The sequence below is a fragment of the Apteryx mantelli genome, chromosome 13 (assembly GCF_036417845.1).
Source record: "Apteryx mantelli isolate bAptMan1 chromosome 13, bAptMan1.hap1, whole genome shotgun sequence".
Classification (NCBI taxonomy): Eukaryota; Metazoa; Chordata; class Aves; order Apterygiformes; family Apterygidae; genus Apteryx; species Apteryx mantelli.
In genome coordinates this window covers 27334845-27353846 of record NC_089990.1, presented here as the reverse complement: position 1 = coordinate 27353846, position 19002 = coordinate 27334845, and the positions used below count along the sequence as shown (strand labels likewise).

The 19002-nt window shown below is 43.2% G+C and overlaps 1 protein-coding gene across 1 annotated transcript; it reads right to left on the bottom strand.

Moving 5' to 3' along the window:
• Positions 1–15273: 15273 nt before the first annotated feature.
• Positions 15274–18753, bottom strand: LOC136993307 (perilipin-3-like). Its single transcript, XM_067304465.1, has 6 exons — positions 18721–18753; positions 18097–18340; positions 17644–17843; positions 17326–17454; positions 16870–17227; positions 15274–15353 (listed from the first exon to the last, which is right to left on the bottom strand). Exons 1-6 carry the CDS (start codon positions 18751–18753, stop codon positions 15274–15276), a joined length of 1044 nt encoding a protein of 347 aa, XP_067160566.1.
• Between the last annotated feature and the right edge of the window lie 249 nt (positions 18754–19002).

Below are 19002 nucleotides of genomic sequence, written 5' to 3'. Positions count from 1 at the left end.
ATTTTTACAGGAGGCAAAGTAGGACAGTCATATCACACTGCTCCAGATAATAATGCAAACAAAGGCTACTTGAGAACATGCAACCAAATAAACAGGGGCAAGTCATGAGCTGTGAACTGAGCTGCAGCATCTCTCTCCGATATTTAGAGATTTCTGGAAAAGTCTGCCACAAGCAACAGCAATCCCTTGGAAGCAGGGACATGAGCTCCTGGCCACAGCCCACCACGACCATCATTAGAGCTCTGAGCGGCAAGGATTACACAGGATTGTGCCTCTAATCATACAGATGGTTCGCAAGGGAGATTTCCAGCAGGAGGAGGAGAAGTGCCTTCTGCCACAGGTGGAGCTGAACCAGACGTCCCTCGTGCATGGATGATCCCATAGCTGTGGCGGCACGGATGTTGGCTCAGGACAGCTGGCTGAGGGCTGCCTGGGCTTGTTCCCTGCCTGCTCTAAAATGGGGCTGCTGGAAACTCCACTGTTATTAGTCATGGAGGGCATTATTTTAAAGGTAGGCAGGCTCTGGAGTGTAGACACACACGTTTCTCCTGTAACATCTTCTTTAAAATGAATTAACTTTCTCAGTCCAAAAAAATGGAGCTTGACGGGCGAGTGAAGAGTTAACAGGACTGAAGTTTGTCAACTGATATGCAGAAGAACTGAGAGCACAAGAGCTGATGTGCACAAAGCTGTTGAACAGAGGACTTAACAGGACTAAAGTCGTCTACCAACTGATATGCGCAAGGAATGATATGCGCAAGGCTGCGGAATGGAAGCATTAACAAGACTGAAGAAGTCTGCCACCTGGAATCTGTACGGACCCCCGGGGAGGGAAGAAACAATACGGAGGTGTTGTGGTCTTGCCTCGCTAGCAGGGTCCCCCCAAGCAGACAAACAGACAGTCCTGTGATTGTGAAACTCGCAAAAAGTCAGCAAAAGCAGTGTTTGCCCAGAGCCCCAGCCGTATAAAAAGAGACTTGGGAGCTAGGAGAGTTTGAGCAGGGACGGGAACATGACCTGACCATCCTCTCTGGCTGGACCGTGAGTATCCCCCCCCCCCCCCCTTTTCCTGGGACGCTGGGTTAAGGTAACTCCTCGAGGTTGAGAGCCCTCTCACTAGGAGAGTGAACAAGCTAGCTTTCAAGTAGGGATAAGCAGTCCTTCCAATTAATAACGCAGTAATCAACGGTTTCAGGTTATCCTTTCTAAATTAGTAACTGATGGTTTTGTGTTATCCTTCCTAAATTAGTAATTGCATTATTTTAATGGATGTTACTAATCCAAGAACTTGTGTGAGGAAATAAACATCTTTTTTATTATTATTATATTACTATCTCAGTCGTTGCTATCGAACCTGTTGCCCGTAAAGAAACACATAACTACGAAAGCAGTTATATGCAGTGCTTTATTCAGGGCCCGGGGTCTCAGGGACTCATGTCCAAAGCTGAGAATCCCAAATCCCCGTTTAACTTGGTTAATATTTATAGTGTTCGGTTACGTAACATAATCAACAGAATTGCTAGGCTACGTGATTGTTTCCCATTTATATTTCTTCAGTTACTGTTGCCAAGATTTGCTTATCATTTACCTATTTCATCAGACCGTACTGTACCTAGTTCATCAGATTGTACTGTACCTAACACCTGCAATTATACCTTCATCTAGTCTACCAAGTATAACCTATTCTAATCAATATAATGTAACAATTCCCCCCTTTGAAAATACTTCAAGTCTTCCAGACTGCAAGGATTTTCATCATCAGTTCCGCAGATTTCCATATTCTTTGGACGTCTCAAACTGGTGATTGTAGCTGCAATGAATTATTTCCAATGTCTTCATATCTCGGGGGAAGTTCATGATTCTTCCTGGTAACAGCCTTTAAAATTTTTCCCAAGTGTTGCCGTTCCTTATTAACAATATTTTGAATCAAACGCAACACTCCCATAATAGCTAACATTATAATTATAATTAATATACATCATTGAATTAAAGATGCTACCCAACCAGAGATATTCAATCCAAATGACTTTGCTAAGGCAGCAACCCAATTATGGGTACTTTCTTCTCTTTCTTCCTCAGTTGCATGTTCAATTTGTGTTAACTGAGACAAATCACGTTCTACTGCGGCTGTAACATTCGGAATATGTACACAACAATGATCAATCTTATCTCGTAAATAACTACATACTCCATGTTCTTTTAGCAACAGCATATCTAATGCCATTCTATTTTGCAGGGTCATTTTTGTGGTTGCCTGTAATTGTAAGTTTATTTCCTTAAATCCTTCTTTAGTCACTCTTCCTAGCCTTTCCGTTTGTCCTAACAACCGGTACAACATTTCTCTATTCCGATAAGTACTAATTGGAGCAAACAATGATTCTAAAGCCCAACCTAACTTCACACCGGATGATGGTTCTTGCCAATCATCATCATCCTTTATCTCTCTCTTCATTATCCATAAATTTTCTAATCTACCCTTAAATGGCGCTTTCTTCCAAATTGGGCAGAGAGTTGGTAACCCTAAAGTTATTTCAGTCACCAACCCATCCAAGGGGAGGTGAGTCGTCCATTGTCCATCACTTGTAACCCAAACTAAATTTCCTGTGCTCCTGATCGTAGTTCTACAATCTATTCTCACTCCGAATTGTATTACAGGTTCACTCATTGAGTATTTAATTCCTCTACAGGCACAACCTGTCCTTAATGCAAGGACCACAGGTGGAAAGGTAACTTCACTTTCGGGGTGTCACAAGTGTATACTTTTGTACAGTTCTAGACTGGGTGTTTTTCAGCTAACTTTCTTTTGCATTAGATTTTCTTGTGTTTCCTGTTGTGGCGCCTGGATTATTTGTATTGGTTGCATTTCATCTTTTTCCAAATCTTTTAACTCTCTCCTGGCTCTGTTTCTTTTCTGCATAGGTTCTGATTTTGCAGTAACCTCTAATGCCCTTTTTCCATAATCTAAACTCTCTTTAATCCAAACAGTACAGGTGTAGTTTCCTACATCTGTCTTACTTACATTTCGCAATGATAAAATCATAGTACCCCTTCATGTATCACTATCCCATCGGATTGTAAACCCAGTTGACAATTTGGACTCATTCTTCTGCCAATAGCAACTAATGTCTTGGATTGAACTTCCCATATCTCCAACAAAATCACAAGTCAAATTTACATCCATTCTTTCTTCTATATGTACAGTAGCATATGTATGTATTATTTGAGCGAAACCATTACTTAATCCTACCCAGCACAGTATTACCAAGATGTAAATCTCAGTTTTGTAGGAGTGATCATTTTTACCCCCCATTGTGATGGTACCTTCTTCACTCTGGTATAATGAATCCAATTATCAATTCCTGCTACTTTCACAGCGGTAAATGTTATCAATAGTACCAAATAAGGTCCATGCCACTGTTCCTTTAAAGGCTCCGTTTGCCAATTTCGAACATACACTTGGTCTCCTGGTTGAATATCATGCACCGGATTCTCCAATGGCAAAGGGCGATTCCAGATGATCGCGGCACGTAAGGCTGTGAGTAATCTGCTTAAAGAAATTATATAACTATAAACATCTTGATCTCCTTGGAGGTGTAAATCTGCACTTCCCATTCCCTTCGTTGGTGCAGTATATGGCTTACCGTACAGAATTTCATATGGACTTACAGACAACCCTTCTCTAGGTTTTATACGAATTCTCAATAAAGCAAGGGGCAATGCCTGTGGCCATTGGATTTTAGCTTCCTGGCATATCTTTTTAATTTGTCCTTTTAATGTTTGATTCATCCTTTCTACCTTTCCACTAGATTGTGGCCTCCATGGTGTATGTAAATCCCAGCTAATTCCAAGCATTTCACTAATTTCCTGTACTATTTTAGCTATAAAGTGTGGGCCTCGATCTGAAGAAATTCCTAAAGGTACCCCAAATCTAGGTATGATCTCTTTTAACAAAGTTTTTACTACTTCTCTAGCTTGATTCGTTCTACAGGGAAATGCTTCTGGCCACCCTGAAAAGGTACATACATATACCAATAAATACATAAACCCTTTTGATTTAGGTAATTCTGCAAAATCCACTTGCCAATAGTCACCTGGTTCTATTCCCACTTTCAAAGTTCCCATTTGAATTTGTTTTTGTATTACCGGATTATTCTTTAAACATACTGGACACTTCGCATTCACCCCTTTTGCTATTGTTAACATTTGTACAGATATAATGCTCTGCTTTAAAAACTGCACCAATGCTTCTGCTCCCCAATGGCATTTATTATGTTCAGTTTGTATTATTCGTTTCATAACTGTAGCAGGCACTACTACTTGTCCATTACCTGTTACATACCATCCATGTGAATTCTTCTGTGCCTTTACCAAATCGGCTAATTTTTCATCTTCTTGGGTATAAAAGGGATTTACAGAGAGATGAGCAGTAATCGGGCTTACCTTAGTAGGTATTAGAGCTAATTCAGTCCATACTTGCCGTGCAGCAATTTTGGCTGCCTGGTCTGCCTTCATGTTTCCTTGTGCCACATCGCTGTCATCCCTCTGATGTCCTCGACAATGCATTACAGCCACTTGTTGAGGTAGTAACACAGCCTCTAATAACTGTAAGATCTCGGTTCGATATTTAATAATACTACCTTGAGCCGTCAACAATCCTCTTTCCTTCCACAAGGCTCCATGTATATGTATTATTCCAAAAGCGTATTTAGAATCTGTCCAAATATTCACTCTCTTATCCGTACTCAGTATTAAAGCCCGAATTAGAGAGACCAGTTCTGCCTTTTGCGCTGACGTTCCTGGCATTAATGCCTTTGCTTCAATTACTTCAAGCTTAGTAACCACAGCATATCCAGAATATCGTGTTCCATTCTCAACAAAGCTGCTACTGTCTGTAAATAATGTCCAATCAGGATTTACAAGGGGAATATCTTTCAGATCTACCCTACTGGCGTAAGTTTGTTCGATCACCTCAATACAATCATGTTCCAGCTCGCCTTCCTCTATTTTGCTACCTAAAAATTCAGCGGGATTCAAACATGTTGTTATCTTTAAAAATATATCATCCTGTTCTCTCAATATTGCTTGATATTTCAACATTCTACTGGATGACAACCAATGACCCCCCTTTTGTTCCAAAACTGCAATCACCATGTGGGGCACAAATACTTCCATTTTTGTTCCCAATGTCAATTTTCTAGCTTCTTGGACTAACATTACAGTAGCAGCCACTGCTCGGAGGCAAGAAGGCCATCCGGCACTTACCATATCCAACTGCTTGGAAAAATAGCCCACTGGTCTCTTCCGTGATCCAATTCGTTGAGTTAAAACTCCAAGCGCTAGTCGTTGCCGCTCATGTACAAAGAGTTGAAATGTTTTTGTCAAATCAGGCAATCCTAATGCTGGGGCTTCTTGCAGAGCCTGTTTTAAGTCTTGAAAAGCCCTTTTACACTCTAAACTCCAAACTAATTGTGGCTCTTTTAAAGCTTCATACAGTGGTTTGGCTAACAGTCCATAATTCAAAATCCAGAGTCTGCACCACCCTGTCATTCCTAGAAAAGTTCGTAACTCGTGCAAATTTCTAGGTTCAGGGATGGCACAAATCGCTTGTATTCTATTCACCCCCAACCATCTTTGTCCTTGGGAAATTTCACATCCCAGATATATCACTTTTTCCTGGGCAATTTGGGCTTTTTCCTTAGAAACTCGATAACCGCTCTGTCCCAGTAAATTTAATAACGCAACTGTAACAGTAATGCAGTTTTCATACCTTTCTGTCGCCACGAAAATGTCATCCACATATTGCAACAATAAGTATGCTTTTGATGGTAATTGAAAATATCCTTGCTCCTTCCAATCCTCCAGTTCTCGTGCCAGTTGATTCCCAAATATCGTAGGACTATTTTTGAAGCCTTGTGGTAACCTGGTCCAGGTCAGCTGTCGTTTTCTTCCTGTATTCGGATTTTCCCATTCAAACGCAAATAATTTCCTACTTTGTAATGCCAATGGGATGCAGAAGAAAGCATCTTTTAAATCAATTACAGAAAAGTATCTAAATTGTTCTGCCACAGATGTTAACAATGTATAAGGATTTGCTACTACTGGATGTATATCTTTAACTATTTCATTTACAGCTCTTAAATCTTGAACTAACCTATAATCTCCGTTAGGTTTTCTTATAGGAAATATTGGTGTATTATATTCAGATTCACATTCTTCTAACACATTGTGCATCAAAAATTTTGCAATTAATGGTGCTACCCCTTTCCTAGCTTTTAACTGTATAGGATATTGTCTAACTCTTACCGGTTGGACACCTTCTTTCAATTCTACTATGACAGGTTTTGCTGCTTTCGCTAATCCCGGTATTTGTGTCTCCCATACCCATGGTACTACAGCGTTTTCTACCTCTATTGGTATTGTTGTATTAGCTATTTCTTTTACTATAAATATTCTAGCTATTTCTTCCTCAGGTATCTGCAACTTAGCTTTTCCATTTTCAAATATTATTTTAGCATTAAATCTTGACAATAAATCTCATCCTAACAAAGATGTAGGACAATCCGGTACATAAAGAAATTCATGATCTAATTCTTTACCCCTAAAATTTAGATGCAATGGCCGCAGAAAGGGCCGTTGCTCTGTTTTTCCTGTAGCTCCTACCACAGTTATCATCGTATCTCCTATCTTTCCTAAACAAGTATTTAAAACAGAATAAGTTGCCCCAGTATCTACCAATAATTGTTTCTCTTCCCCATCAATTTCTATTGTCACTTTTAATCCATCACTTAGTCAGCTGCTATGTTGCCCCAAATGTCCTAACATCATTGTTTCTGCCATTGGTGTTCCTCCTACTGAAGTCTGCTGGGCCAAATTCATTTTCACTGGGCACTCATTTTTCCAATGTCCCTGTTGTCTGCAAAACGCACACTGATTTATCCCTAGCTGATTTTGAGGTATTCCCCGCATGCCTCCTACCCTGCATCCTCCTCGACCTCGTCCTCTACTTCTGCCTCTTATTCCTTGATTTACTCGTTGTAACATTGCTAATAATCCTGCCTGATTTCTCTTTGTGGTTTTTTTTTTTTTTTTCCTATTATTGTACACTTTCCAGCTGATTGCTTCCAAATTACTAAATCTCCTGGGGAAAAAGGAACTTTCACATATACTTTATCAGTCCCCAAAATTGCCTCTCGTAAAGGGGCTAATAATACTTTACTGTTTTGCTCTTGTTCCTTCCTCCCTTGTCTTGTTCTCTGTGCAATTGGGGTTCGTTGCGCTTGTCTTGGGCATGATGAATGCCCTGGCGAACCCTTCGGTGTTAACTTAATCTGGATCGCTCCAGTATTAATTGATTCTGACGGTTTTACCGCCTTAATACCATCAGTATCACTATCGTCCCCTGCATCTATATCGGACATCGCAGGGGCCGTCGGTGATACTAAAAGTGATACATCCTCTGGCTCTCTTATTGAATTTTGTATTGCCAAACAAGTCATACACTTCTTATTACCTACACATCCTTCACATTTTGTTTTATCTTTTTCGGGATGTACCAACAACATTCCACATTCTCTCTGCATATCTGGATGATTACGTATATCATAAAATAGATCAACATATGGTACTTCATCCCATTTTTCAAGTTCTTAACAATATCTCATTAATGGACCTATAACACCCGGATCTAAACTTCCGTGTTCAGGCCACCGGGGTCCATCATACTCATATTGTGGCCACCAATTCGTACAATAATCTATAAATCGACTTTTACTCATACTCTGAAAATATCCCGCACTTTTCCAATGCTTTAATAAACATCCTAACGGAGAATTATCCGGTATTACCATGGTCTTACACATTCACTCCACACACACACACTAAATCTACGGGGTAGAAAACGGAAAGATAGCCTCTGATGGGAAACAAAAGACCAAACCAAACTCACGAGACAGCCACGTATGTCCGTGAGTGCTGGACCTGCGGGGCTTTCGCTCCGTCTGACGGCCAGCGCCTAGGCTTCCACAGACCAGACCTCGAGCTCGTTAGCCCAACCTTGCGTGAATCGCCGTCGCGTCTTATTAGGCAGGCACCCGACCAAATATTACAATAAAGCACCTTCGGGCTTACCACTTTGGGACGTCAGGAGCAGCGCAGAGCGGGCGCAGCCGATGGCTCCCCGAGAATTCCTCGGTGCCGGCACGGAGCAAAATCGGAAAGCGAACCGTCAACACTACTCCCGAAGTCCCATCTGGGTCGCCAGAAAACTGTTGCCCGTAAAGAAACACATAACTACGAAAGCAGTTATATGCGGTGCTTTATTCGGGGCCCGGGGTCTCAGGGACTCATGTCCAAAGCTGAGAATCCCAAATCCCCGTTTAACTTGGTTAATATTTATAGTGTTCGGTTACGTAACATAATCAACAGAATTGCTAGGCTACGTGATTGTTTCCCATTTATATTTCTTCAGTTACTGTTGCCAAGATTTGCTTATCATTTACCTATTTCATCAGACCGTACTGTACCTAGTTCATCAGATTGTACTGTACCTAACACCTGCAATTATACCTTCATCTAGTCTACCAAGTATAACCTATTCTAATCAATATAATGTAACAAACCTTCATAGCATGACAGCATGACAGAGCTTTTTGCAGGTGAGGGAAACAATGTGTGTATGTTACAGGCTCTTCCTTTGACTGCATCAGAGTTTTTCCATAACTGCACATTCATGAAAGATCTTGATTGCCAGACATCGTAAAACCAAATAAGACTGGAAGTTAAATTGTGAAAACAAGTATTTAAGCTATCTGTCCCTCAGGCCACCAGTTCTGAAATTCAAATGCAAAAGAGTTGAGATAGTCCATAGGCTGCTGTTTGCATACTAGTGATATTCCTAAAATGTTTGTGAAATTCCGTGAATAACATTCTGCACTGTGGTTAAAGCTGGAGGCCAGACTAAATGGCTATAATCCATTCTAACCTTGACTCCATTAAACTGCAAATTGAACCATAGTGAAATTAATCTACTAACTGCACTTAAATGTTGGAACATTTTGCAAATGCTCTGTGAAAGCCTAAAGCCTCAACATCTGTATTTAGTGACTAGAATTCAACTGACTGTAGACAACCTTCCTTCAGAAGTCATCTGTATACTTAATAACACCTGCCCTGCAGTCTCCCTGCCAAGAAGTATGACGTAGAATCTCCTCTCTAAAACTAAGTTTCTAGACTTCTAGGACCAGATAGTATGTCCTCATTCTCCCATGAAAGTCCTAAGCCACGCTTTGTGGAAAAAGGACATCTACTTAGGATTAATCAATGGTACAGTGAAAGACAATTTGAAGAAAGATATTAAAGGTCAGGTGCTTTCCAAAAAGGGCAATACACAGGAGGGCTGACAACACCATATTGCCCCAGTTAGTCATTCTTACTAATCTCAGACTGCAGTTACTGGGAGACTTTTCTATCAGAGGTATAGAAAAGGGAGCAGGGATCTCTTATGGGGCTAATGCTGAGTGGTGGGTCTGCAGTGTCCTCCCTGCTTGCTGGCGCGAGGCTGCAGCTGCACAGCAAGCACTGTGCCAAGAGCTCATTGGGTCCCAGCGCAATGGCTCTCATTTCCCCAGGCACGGGGATTTGGAACTGAGGGAGTGTAATCTGGATAAAAAGCCTCTCTAAGCTGATTTGAGCTGTACCCCTAGGCCTGCTACCTAAAAGGATGCACTGAAGGGAGATTAAAAAGGATTGCAGGCCACCTTGTGATAGAAAGTGCCTGTCCATAACAGCGTGAAATGCCAGTCTGGAAGGAGCAGCATTCTGGAAACCAAAGTCGGCACTACCGACAGGAATCCAGGAGAGCAAGGCCTGTATTTCTATATGTGCAATGTTTATCACTGCTCGTGCCAGTGGAATAAGCAAGATAAGGCCCAAGTTTTAGACACAGAGCAATGGAGAGGAAACAAAGAAGACAAAGATGTCCCTGAAGCAGATCACTGCACTTGAGTTGCTCATTACCTATACGGCCATGCCCAGGAGTTCAGAGACAGCTGTAACAATTACGTGATTAAATATCCACACACATATATTTAAATTCAATCAGAATCACATATTTGCTGATTTCTGACCTTTTGTTTCTCATTTGAATCACATTTTCCACTTCCACAGTCACACTGAAGAGGTTGTGAGCGGAGGCTGCCCTTCTGCCTGTTGAGGAGTTCCTGGCAGGTCTTGGGAGGGAATAGCTACTGTGATGCTGTGTACTTCAGGCACTTCAAAAAAAAAAAAAGGGGTTGACATACAGGACTGGAATAATTTTCTCAGAATTGTATCAGGTAACATACAGGAAAAAGTTCTAAGTGCTGTGGATAAATTAAACTCAAATGGATCATATGTTATTTCACATTGAAGCGTAAGTATCTCCTTGGGTTTTTAAATTGTCCCTACATAGTAGTTTCTGAATCCATTGGCTAAATTTCAACCAGATCTTACAGAGCAGGGAAGGGGTTTCAAAGGTAATTAATTTCTTATGAAATGTGAAAAAATAGGCAACTGAATAAGAAGTAGTGTAAGTATCCCAACTGAGAGAAAGATCGTCGTGTGAGCTCAAAGTATGCCAGGCACCAGAGACTGAGCTGCAGAGGGAAGGCCTTTGCAGATGTACAAATTCCAGATAAAGCCTCAGTCGGGATTTTCTGTCAGTCATGAGACATAAGCCTCCTTCATCTGCTCTACTGCTCAGGGACTGTGTGTGGTGATGGGCGGCTCAGAGCAATGAGCTCTTGTCTTTCTCTTTGCACAGGGTAGGGTGAGTTCTCTCTCACCCACCAACAAAGATGGAGCAGCTCTGCTAGCCGTCCTGGCCCAAAGTAACATACGCAATAAGCTGCATTTAACAGGAGGTAGCAACTGTAAGTGAGGAGGGCCAGAACAGGAGGCCATCACCCCCCTCTCAAATGCTATACAGACCATCGGAGCCCAGACCCTGATACTGGAGCTGTTGGTCTCAGTCTACTTTCTGCAGAGTCTGGAGTGATGTTTTCTATTATTCAGAACAAAAAGAGTAGATGAATACAATCAGCATAGGAAGATTGATCTAGCAGTGTAAGTTATTTATTCTTGGTCTGTAACTGCATTGGACACTGAAGATTCATTCTCCTCTGCTCATTTCAGGGCATCTTTTTTCTTTTCTTTCTTTTCTTACAGTCATTCCTGGGACCTTTTTCCATCATCCATAATGAAAATTAAACATAGAGTTTCAGAGAATACCTGGAAATGTAGATTTTTACTGGCTACTTCTGGGTACTTCAAAAAATGCTAGCCTGGGTTGCAATGATTTTGTTAGAAATAAACTACCAATTTCAAAGGAGAAGTGTAAAATATGTTTGCCACTTCCCCTATATGATATTCCATCTTTAAAATCAAAGAAATAAACCCCTCACTGCTGACTGCTTTATTGCTGAGTAGAAGGCAAAGGCATCTGTGTCCTTTCTGCCCTGCTTCATCTCTGCCATCTGCAGGGATATTTCTACCTAGGAAAGCTTTTCCTGTCTGATTGATGCAATCACTCAGGTGTGGTCATATCCACATGGACAATCATTCTGGGCAGGGAGCTTATTAGTTCTCACAGTTCACTGGTTAAAACACTCACCCAGTGCCTTGGACATTCAGCTTCAAATCAATTCCCTGCTTGAAGGGATATTCTGCCACAGCAGCCACTGCCAGGGTGACTATCTTTCCACCCCAGCTCTGGGTTAGTTTGGATGTCCACCACCTCTCTTGGTCATGCTGGTCCACTTCGCAGACCAGTGAAACATACAGGTACATGAGAACCAGGACCTGGGAGCGCCATGCCAGTGCATGGGTCCCACTTCTCTTGGAAGAGAGAAATTAATGCAGTCCATGTGCTTGCAAGAGACCAGTGCCAGCACCAGATGGGCCACCTTAAATGCAGCATGGCAGCTCTTCGAGTTTTTGTCTGGCTCCAGATAGGTGGGTCTGTCTCCTCTCAGCAAGAGACATAAGTTTCTTTCCTTTCTCAGAGTCTCCCAGCCCTACTTAAATCAGAACTTTTATTTTTGGTAAGGGAAGTGATTCCAAACCATTCGCACATCTTTCAGTCTTGCTGCTACAGAAAAACAAAACCAGGAGAGAGAAGAAGAAGAAAAAAAAGCATCTCTGATTCCTTTATTATGCTTCTCCATGCTTAATTCTAACACCTCCTCCTGTGAGCCCAGAGAGCACTCAGCTATGCTAATGGGAAGGTATCACAGCTCAGCAAATGCATGACTTGCTAAGGCAAACAAATTATTGGCTGGAACTAACTCAGGAAAAGATGGCCCTGGCTTTTTTTTTGTCTTCCTGCCACGCTGTCTGTACTATGGTTTTAGATACCTTTCCTTGCATGGAAGGGTGTATGATTTATCGAAACTGGAGAGCTTGCAGAGAAAAAGGCTGCAAAATTATTTTGTATCTGACACAATCGTTAGTATTATTATTTCTTCTGTAGCTGGGAAGGACACTTATAAAACATCTAACAAGCTGCTAAGGAGATTGCCTAAAGCACTGATTTAAAAATCTGCTGCTAGAGCCTATTCCTTGGTGCTCTGTACATATTTCAAGCTCCAGTATCTTTGTATGGAAGGGAATTCAGATGAAATTTCTGAATAGTTTACAGGGTCTTTCTGACAGTTTAGTGGGTGCTTTCTTCAACTATTGGGCCTAAGTTACCTGCTGATGACATGAATCAGAGGTGCCTGGAAAAGGCTGGTGCAGTCTGAGCAAGCGTGTTGTAGAGCAGAAGGGCATTCAGACCTCCTACTTTGCGCTGCTGAAGAGCAACAACCCCCTCTGCTCACATGCATATTGCAAGCCCCCCAGATGTCTTCTGAATTGAAACCAAGTGCAGTTAGCCAGATGTCAACTGCTGAGTGAAGAACGCTGTTGGAGCATTTTGCATGGTCTTGTATGGGTAATCCAACATGAGCTCTGCTTCAGCCAAAAATTGCACTGTAATCCAGCCTGCCTAGAAGTCCTGGTCCTGCTAAAGGGGATGCCAGTGGAGGCCAGCTGCTGGTACTTTCTCGGGGGGAAGAAATTTATTTTGTGCAGTCACTGTGTCAGATCACCCAGGCCCAGCAGAAGGAGCAAACTTTGATGAGCAGCAGAGCCCAGCCTGTCCTCCTGGTGGCTCTGCTTACATGCTCAGAGTCAAACGTCTGCATATGCACATCACTGCTTCGGAGGCTGAATGTGCCTCTTACTCCTGGTGAAGTGAAGTCAAGGACTTGAAAACTGGTGCTCACCAGATCTACGCAGAGGAACTGTATTTCTCTAGTTACAGGGACTGTGGCTTGTCTTGAGCACGAGCTGCCTTTTGAATGGTAAGTGTGGAGTTTATAATCACTAATCCCTATATTTTATATGGCACTTTTCATTAGCAGATCACAAAGTATTTTGCAGAAGAAGGTCAAAATCATGATCTCCATTTTAAAGATGGGGACAAGGAGCTGAAGGGCCGCAGAAAAAGTCTCCCCACAGGCAGCTGACAGAACTAAGGACAGTATCCCACAGTTCCCACATCCAGCTCAATGATCTGGCATCTCTAGTCCCATTATTAACACTGGGAAGACTCCCTTTAATTGGTGTTGAATGTTTGAAAGTGGAAGGAGCTGTCGTCATGGATACAGCATCCATAGGCTCTCCTTTGACTTGGTTGGAGCAGTTCTCTTTCACAATAGCTCTGTGGTCTTCAGACGTCAATGCAACAATGAGCACAGAAACAGGGATTCATTTGCAACTGGTGCAGATGCTTACTATGCAATAAGAAGACAAAATAAATCGTTGACTGTAACCCTCTTAGATTAACTGAGCTAGCTGATTCACTGATTTCTCCAGCACCAACTGCTCAGGAGCAGACTGTCAGGCCCTGTTGAATCAGTTACCTTCCATGACTTGTGACATGAAACTTTCACTCAGTTTGTGTCCTTCACAACAGAGCATCAGTATTATCTCCATCCCCTGCCTTGGACACTAGCTCTCCTCAACAACATGTGGTCTCAGCACTGAACAGGGAGAACCCCCCCCCCCCCCCCAATTCCTTCACAGACACACACCCTAGCAAGAATATTTCAGCTGGTGACAGACATGGCTGAGAACTCACCTGTGGTGTTGCTGACATCTTACAAACAACCTCCCTGCCATTCCCTGCCTTCTCCCTCCCCATGCGGGGACACTCAGCTCATCAGAGCATCACACCATCTCCTTCTCAGAGGTGCCAGCTTTCCCATCTGAGCTCAGCCCAGCCCTCAGGTGGCTCCTTGCACATCTTCCTTCCAATAAGAGGTTTTGCCACACTTTCAGAGCCAATATTCAGATTACCTCTGGCAGCACACCTGAGGGGTGGCACGTTAGGCTCACCTTGTGCAAGAACAGCCCTGGGGAAAGGGGCATTTTTGCAGTGCCTCACAGAGACCTCCTTATCCACAACAGCCTTCAGTTTGGGGAGCAGAACCATTTACAGGAATGAGCCCAGCTGGTGCAGAGAGTTTGGCCAGCTGTTAAAAATAGGGGTAGACTGATCCAGCTGTATTGCAGAAATGCTGATTTCTAACTTAGCTGTTTTAATGAAGTGTATTTTTCTTCCTTATCTAGTGTGGATGAGGTGGGTTAAATCATCCTTCCTATGTTAAATAAATTGAAATGGCAGCGGCACAGTCAAAGCTTGTGGCCAGGCAGCTTGCCCAAGCAAGGCTCAGCTCTCTGTCCTTCCACTAGTCTCTTCCAGATTGTTGTTATAGGGTTTTACGAGCACTTGCAACACGCTCAGCACATCTGAGATAAAGGAGATGAGAAGCAAATCTCTGCTTCTGGATCTCTGTCCTCCCCCACCCCAGACTGGAACAGTTCCTAGTACATACTGATGGGTTAGGTTCAGTTCTGAAGACCAAACTTTGCTCAGCCAATTACTGCATTCAGTCAATACCACCCATGCTGTCCAAAAAAAAAAAAAAAAAAAAAAGCCAAACTCCTTTTCAGAGCAGTCAGCTTGATGTTGTCTGGTCCTTCAGAGTCAGTCTACCTCTTGGGTCCTTTGGCTGTTTTAGCAACCTGCCACTGAGTTGGATACAGTCTCTATAGCAGCGACTCCAGCCCTGAGATGCTGGCACAGGTTTTCTCATTGACTGTCAGTGGTCTAGCAGCAATGGATTCTCCACTTCAGTTCACCACTCTCAGCTTCCCTAATCTCTCTGCATCACCTTATATTAGGTGATCAGCCTACAAGCACAAGGTATAGCCAATGCCAATTCTGGCTACCTCTTCCTGTCCTGCTTTACTTTCCCTCTCCTCCTCTGCTGCTAAAAGAGATGGGGGAAAAAAGGTTACCCATTAAACCAAAATAATTTGATTTAACAGATTCCAGGGGAAGGGGTATGCTGATCTTTATTGGAGGAGAAAAACCCAGACAAAGGAAACTCTCCTGTTTCTTTTTTCAAGAGTCTCCCTTTATTTTTGACCGTTCATCTTTATTTTCCTTATAAATACAGGTGCTCGGCAGCTTCAGCCGAGGCAACAGTGGTAATTGTCACCATAACTACACAGTTGTTGAAACCTGACTGTCCAGCAGTATGCTAAACTCCGCAGCAGGCTGACAGCTATCACACTCAATACATCTTTCTAAGATAGAAAGGCTAAGCAAGGCTAAGCCAATACTACAAAGGATCTGAACAGCAATTTCCATCTGGAGAGTTTCTGTTCCTCTGTGATACAAACCACTGGGACATGCTCTTTGGTACTAACAGCAGCATACCCACAACACAAAATTGCTTGCTGTTTTCTACCTCTGTATGAGTTTTTTTCTGCTAAGGGGACTTAGCAAAACATTTTACTTTCAAAAAGAGCCATGAAAAATAAGCGATAAAGAGTGGGTGCAAGAGGGAATAGTAGCAGTTTCTTGGAAATCAGTATGGTTTTGAAAGGTTTTCTGCAGGAGTACAGGTGCTGAGCCAGGATGATACACTCATCTCTTTGTAAACAGTTCTGCTTTTCTCTGATGGCAACTAAAGGAATTTAAGAAGAAATCTAGCTGTTTGCTTTTTACTGTGTGACAGCTCACACTCACCATAGGCGGTAGAAGCAAAAACATTCATGTTTTTTTGTCTGGGAAACCCACAGGGTTTTACATACACACTACCCACGCACAGTCAGGCATCTAGATCTAGGTGAACCATTTTAGGTAGACTGCAGATAGGTCTTACAGAATGTTCCTAGGAATGAAACGCTGACAATATAAGGAAAAAGCAGCACTGGGATTCATCTGGAAAGACCTTTTGAACTAGGCTAACCTTGTTGGGCAGGGAAGATAGACTGCAATATTGCAATGTAGATAGACAGACCATGACTGGACCAGGGGCTCTCGTGGAACACAAGTTGCAGCACCTAGTGATTACTGCTCCTCACCATGCACTGCATGTTCCTGCGGGACACAGTGAGAAATGAAGGTTACGTCCCAACACGTGGGTGAGCAAAGCTGTGGTGGGTAGCCAAGCAGAGGAGTGCCTCAAGTGATGACACATGACTTTATTTCAGAAAGCTTTCTGCATCATACACGCTTGATCTTAATTTATTTAGAGGTGGCTTGGGATCACCAGGCTTGCTTATTTTTTACATGCAAGAATGCCTGTTGTTACAAAACTGTTCTTGAATCCTGAGTACTCCTGGATTAGAAGTCATTGATCAGTTTTAAGCACTGCAGGGGAGGGATGATTTACTATCAACAGCAGGAGTCACAGTTCAGGGGAAACTTTTATATCAGTACTAGCTAGAGAAGTTGGTTCCCACAAGAGTAGGTATTAGAGGACTTATTCCCCTCACCTTCCTTCTCTTTTGTCCCTTTTTGTGATCCTACAGAGGCTCTAGAAGATGGTGTGAAAGGTCCCACCAGCCAGGCAAGAGGTCTATTATGTTCCACATACTCCAGCAGTTCATTCATGCACTCCTGGCCTGTGTTCATTAAATGGTGTTTCTGGGTCAGGATGTTCCTGGACAGGTCTTGGAAAGAAGCAGCAGCCTGCAAGGAGTTGTGGGTCTCCTGTAATTCCTGCTGTACCTGCTGCATCTTGTCCTGGATGCTGGATGGGAAGCCTTGGCTGTTGGCCAGTAGAGTCTGCAGAGTGTGCTGCAGTTGCTGGGTGATGCCATGAGACATGGCCAGAATCTGGACCTCCAGCCACTACAGGGGAGGAAAGGAAGCTTTAGAAGCAGCTCCCAGTGCACCCACTCCCACCCCAAAACAGCTTCAGTGAGCCAGCATCTCCAGCAGACCACTACCTTCAGCTCCAAGGAAGTTGCGTCCTCACTCTCTTTTGGCTGCTTCTTGTTCCAGGTCAGCCACATCTGGTGCAGCTTCTCCTGCCCATTTTGAAGCTTCTGATCAATACCCTGCTTGACACAATCAATCTGGAGTAGGACAGGAAAGCGAAGACAAGGGTGAATTACTATAGCAGCAAGACTTGCCTTGTGACTACCCCAGCCAGCTTGTGAGCTGGCACAGAGATCCTCCTGGTCTTCACAGGGAGTAAAGGGGAAGACTGCTGTACAGCAAGCAGCTTCAAGACAGGACGCTTGGAGACAGAACAGTGTTCCTACCAGCTCAATGACCTCCTGCAACTTTGAGAAAGTCTCCTGCGTGACCATCTTGATCTTCCTCACTTTGGCTAAGAAGCACTGGTAGGCTTTTTGATGCAGATGAGTGGGCAAGGAACTCAGATGTATGAAATAACCCTGATGGTCTGACTGCTGCTGGACAGCTGCCCCTTCAGTCCCCTCCACAGAGACCACAAGGTCAGCTGGAAAAAACAGCGATGAGAAGTTAATTGTTAATTGTCCTAGAGTGCATACGACAGATGGTCAGCAGTCATGAAGCCTTGCAGGTTAGAGTCAGAGTGACCATGGCTTTTAAAAGTGTCTGTATCCCCCAAATATAGCAGGAACTGGGAGGCCGAGTACCCCAACCACACACACTCGCGCTACCTCTCTACATTGCAGAGAAGCCTAGAAAGATCTTCTTTGCAGATCTGCCTCACGCAAGTGTTTTCTGACCTAGTTCCTCATCTGTGATGGGGAAATGGTGATCCGATTTTCCTGGCACAGCTTCCACACTTCTGTCAGTGATCTTGCCTGCTTCGCAATCCACTGCCATGCCCTGGCTGGTCACCACGGACCTAGCAGACTCCAGGACTCTCTGAACAACTTCCCTGGCTGCCTCCAACACCGCCACTCTGATCGCAGCATCTTCGGCACCAGTGATGCTGGGTGACACCAGCTCTTTGATGCCAGAGAGAACCTAGAGAGAGATCAGAAGACTGAATGTACCCACTTCTGTAGAACAGCATTTGGTACAACCGTGAGGTTGATGAGACTATTTCAACATCAGAGCTATTTGACCAGCCCAGGTGGGGAATAAGTCAGACTACAAGTGTGAGTAAGCTCTGCTTGGGGTGCAGTTCACCCAGTTTGTGGGATGTGGAAACTGTAATGAGACTTGCATGGGACCTTCCACAAAAATAATCTGACAGTTTGTTAAAATTGTCATTGAGAGCTTCAGTGAGAAGAACGTGGGACAACAAATGTTAAGAAACTTCACCTCAGGTTAGAGTATTCAAATTTGTCAAGGGACAGTAGTCCAGCAGCAAGGATACAAAGAGTTTCCAGCTGTGCTCTAACATCTTCCCAGAAGATGAACTCTAGAACATGCATGTAGCAGAGTACCAACCCACCAGCTAGGAGAGAAGGGGACAGAAGGGCAAGTCAGAACAGCTGTGACAGCTCCAGAGGGTTCTGGCTTTGCAGCTTCAAACTTTTCCCAGTTGGGACAGAGCTGCAGGATTGAAACTCTCAATACAGAGTGCTCAAGTAACACTCATTTGTTTTTGGAGAGTAACTATTTGTTTGTTTCCTTTGTCTTTTAATCATTTCAGCAGGAAAGTCCAGCACCAGGAGTGTCTG

Coding starts and splice junctions, on each gene's coding strand:
- LOC136993307 (XM_067304465.1), bottom strand. CDS start 18,753: ATGCATGTTCTAGAGTTCATCTTCTGGGAAGAT. Junction 18,341..18,720: donor AGTTCATCTTCTGGGAAGAT/GTTAGAGCACAG, acceptor ATCTCTCTCTAG/GTTCTCTCTGGCATCAAAGA. Junction 17,844..18,096: donor CATCACAGATGAGGAACTAG/GTCAGAAAACAC, acceptor TGTTTTTTCCAG/CTGACCTTGTGGTCTCTGTG.